The 3,889-nt window shown below is 54.2% G+C and overlaps 1 protein-coding gene across 1 annotated transcript in view; it reads right to left on the reverse strand.

The window, feature by feature from the left end:
* Positions 1 to 3,889, reverse strand: part of LOC114071013 (protocadherin gamma-A4-like) — a 36,049-nt gene that overhangs the window by 11,744 nt on the left and 20,416 nt on the right. Inside the window, exon 7 of the mRNA XM_027908669.1 lies at positions 4 to 740. Within this exon, the coding sequence (XP_027764470.1) occupies positions 4 to 740 (737 nt within the window). The remainder of the gene's footprint in view (positions 1 to 3; positions 741 to 3,889) is intronic.

Raw genomic sequence — 3,889 nt, forward strand, 5'->3', positions numbered from 1 at the left:
CGCTCCTGCGAGAACACCGGCGCGTTGTCGTTCACGTCCAGCACCCGCAGCGCCAGCACCCTGCTGCTCTGCAGCGCCGGCCACCCGCCGTCGGACGCCCGCACCGTCACGTTGTACTCCGACTGCTGCTCCCGGTCCAGCTCTCTCGCTGTCACCACGCGGTAGTAGCTGCCCTGCGAGTTCTCCAGGCGGAAAGGGGCACCCTCATCGAGGGAGCAGCGCACCTCTCCGTTCGCCCCCGAGTCTCGGTCCTGCACGTGCAGGAGGGCTACCACCGTCCCCGACGGGGAGTCCTCTGAGATCTCGCGCACCGCTGATGATACTGTCAGTTCGGGTACGTTGTCGTTAACATCTGTCACGGTGATCACGACCTTTATTGTGTCGGAAAGGTCCCCGCCGTCACGTGCCTGAACCTCCAGTTCATGGGAGGATATTTCCTCAAAGTCCAAAGCGTCTTTAACGGTTACTTCTCCCGATTCAAAGTCTAGGTGAAAAAGTTCTGACTCTCTGTCCGAAATTTTATGAAAACTATATTTGACATGCCCGTTCAGACCCTCGTCGGGGTCAGTGGCCGTGACAGTGACGAGGGTGGAGCCCACGGGCACATCCTCCGCCACACGCACCGTGTACTCCGCCTGGCTGAACACGGGCGCGTTGTCGTTCGCGTCCACCACCGTCACGCGGATCCGCGCCGTGCCCGTCCGGGCCGGATCGCCGCCGTCGATCGCCCTCAGCACCAGCTCGTGGAACGCCGCCTCCTCCCGGTCCAGCGCCTTCGCCAGCACCAGCTCGGGACGCTGATCCCCGCCGGGGCCCGTCTGCACGGCCAGCGAGAAGTGCTCGTCGCCGCTCAGCTCGTAGCTCTGCAGGGAATTCCGTCCCGAGTCTGGATCGTGAGCCCTGGGAAGTGGAAATCGGGATCCCGGGGCTGTCATCTCGCTTATTCTTTGTTCCAGCTCATTATCCTTGAAGCTGGGGGCGTTGTCATTAATGTCTGTGATTTCTACTTCCATTTCGTAAACCTTCATTTCCTCCTCCACTATCAGCTCACAGCGCAGCACGCATTTCTCCACCAGCCGGCACAGCTGCTCTCTGTCGATCCTCTCGGCCGTCACTAAATGTCCCGTCTTCCCGTGCAGAGCAAAATACTGCGTCCTACCTCTGTCTGTGATGCGGACACCACGGTCTTGGAGCGCAGGCAGCTGCAGCCCCAGGTCCTTGGCCACGTCGCCCACGAACGAGCCCTTGGGCATCTCCTCGGGCACCGAGTAGCGCAGCTGCCCCCACGCCGCCTCCCAGGCCGCCAGCAGGACACCCCAGAGCAGCACTCGCTGTCGCCGGCCCCAGCGCCTCCCCGCCCAGCACATCGCCGCCGCCGCCGCACCGCCGGCACCGCAACACCGCGGGCTGATCTCCGCCGCCGCCCACCGATCAGGCTCCCGCTGCTTTTATGGCTCGCTTCTTACCGCTCCTCTGTCTCGCTTTACCACGGTTCCGCACGGCGGGGACTATCAGAGACCGCCTGGCCGCCGATCCAGGAATGCAGCGATCCAGCGATCGAGCCGGTCCGCAGCGGGCGGGGCTGCAGCGCTCCGACCTTCCTCTCGCTCCTCTCGGTCAACAGCGGCGCCCGCAGCCTCCTCCCGGCACTGCAGGCACCGAGCGCCGCTCGCACTGCCTTGTCCACGGGCAGCTCGCAGGGAGAGCACCGATTTCGCATCCACGTAGCCGGGCTTTCCTGCCTTTTCTCCAGCCTATCTCTTCTTTGATCCCCAGGAAGATCAGTACTGGTGTTAAGGCAGAGTACCCCCTCGTGCTTAGTATTTCTACTGCACGAGGAAAAGTATTTGCTAATGGTAATCTCAATGTAAACTAAATTATTTTTCTTATTATTTAGCGTATATTTTTTTTCCTTATTTAACCGGTACAAGGATAACAAAGGAAAACAAGCTCTGTGATAGGAAATATGCTAACGAGACACACATATCCCGCATCCGGGAGGATAAGAGATATCAGGCTCATTAACCCAACCAGCTGGAACTTGACTTTAATTACTTCAATGCATACGAATTAGAGTCTAAATTAACTATACCACTATCATTGACTGAGGTTAGACGTTTAAAGTCAGGCAAAGGCAGGATCAATCCGCTGGCATCCTACAAGCTGCAGGGAATTTGCCTTTGCGAGCACAGGAAGAACAGGTTCTACATCTCCTGAGCCCCTGCTGTGACTCACGGGTGAGCCATAGATGAGAGGATTCACTGCAGCCATAAATCAGCTTTCCTTTGCCGCCAGTTTTTCTGAAATGTGCGTTTTCTGATACTCGTCTCTTCTCAACAGTATTTCTTAATGGGGAAAATCAGAGTAATATATAAACACACCCTAAACTATGCGGATCTTTTATAGAAATGTAAATAGATTTTTTCGAGTGCCTTATCGCTGTCATGATACGTACTCCCTTCCCGTTTAAATTGACATGACAATTTCTTTCCTAACGTGGCATTGAGACCGAAATCCTCCGTATTGTATTCCATGACCAACGCGGTCTACCAGGCACACTGACCTCTCCTTGAGATAAACAATGGGCCAGGAACAGTAAAATAGGGGGGATCTACCGCCCAGTATGAAAGAAAACCAACAAGCAAACAAACAAACTCCAAACCAGCAGAAACAAAAAACACACACAAACCCCGCTCCACAACCTGCATTTGTCCCTCGTTCCTAACGCATTTTCAATAACTCAAGTGATGACGACAAAACCTCTCAACTGAGCTTGAGTCTGTTGATTCCCAAAGAACGTAGAAGTGCTGCCATTCGCTGATTGCGGTATGTTGATTAGGAATATCTCGTTCCCTAATGCATTTCTTAGCAGATTCACCGACCAGTGTTTCTGTAATTTATAAAAAGTTATATTTAATCATCCCCTCCCTGGAAAGGGTTCCGATTTTCTCCTAAATCAAGGTGTAAGGAATTGAAGCCTGTTATTATTGTTCTAATTGATGCATTTTCATGTGGTTATGACACATTTTACCTGTCGTTTGGCATGTCTCTTAATATTTGATGTGCATGTTGTTCCTCAGCAGTCTATCCTTTTAAACACACGGATGTAACAATTATTGCAAAAAATTGCTGAGAGAACTAGGTCTCTAGGAACCAATTATACAGCTTTACCTCTGTATAAAAGACAGAGAAAAAAGGTCAAAAAAATGAGGGAATTACTCTTCAGAGTGGAAAAAAAAAATAATGTGTCCCACTACTGCCAACATTTCTGCCATTTCTGCAGTGACGTTCCCGAGAAAATGACACTCCCTATGATTCGAGGTGGAGGCATGTCTCTTGTCCATTCATGGTTCCACAGGCTTTTGGCATTCCAATAAAGAAAAAAAGGTGTTACCTCTTGTTACTATGAGAAGATAGAGTGACCACCATTCTTTCATTCCATCAATGAGACAGAGACCAGCACTCCCCATCAACCACACTGTGAGAAAATTAGATGAACACACAATAAGGGTTAGGAAGAGTAAAAAGAGATCAACGGGAGGGCACAGACTTAAATACCTGCGGTACGACAGGGTCAGCGGGCGGCTCTCCCGCGACGGCGCTGCTGCTCGGGCTCGGCTTGTCGCAGGGCTCCCCGGCCAGAAGCTCCTCGGCGGGCAGGATGGGCAGCGGCGGCGGCGGCCAAGCAGCCTCGGCGGCAGCGCGGGCCGGCGCGGCCACGCACAGGTTGTAGGAGTAGGGCAAGGTGCCCTCGCAGAAGTCGGGCGGGAAGGCGGCGCCGGCCAGCGAGAAGCGCTGCGCGCCCAGGCAGCGCAGCACGGCGGGCGGCCCGGCCCGGCGCAGCCGCGCCAGCACGGCCAGCGCCACGCTGAGCACGAAGAGCGCCGAC

The sequence above is a fragment of the Empidonax traillii genome, unplaced genomic scaffold, assembly GCF_003031625.1.
Source record: "Empidonax traillii isolate 1590-97213 ecotype Southwest subspecies unplaced genomic scaffold, ASM303162v1 scaffold1787:size119432, whole genome shotgun sequence".
Taxonomy (NCBI): Eukaryota; Metazoa; Chordata; class Aves; order Passeriformes; family Tyrannidae; genus Empidonax; species Empidonax traillii.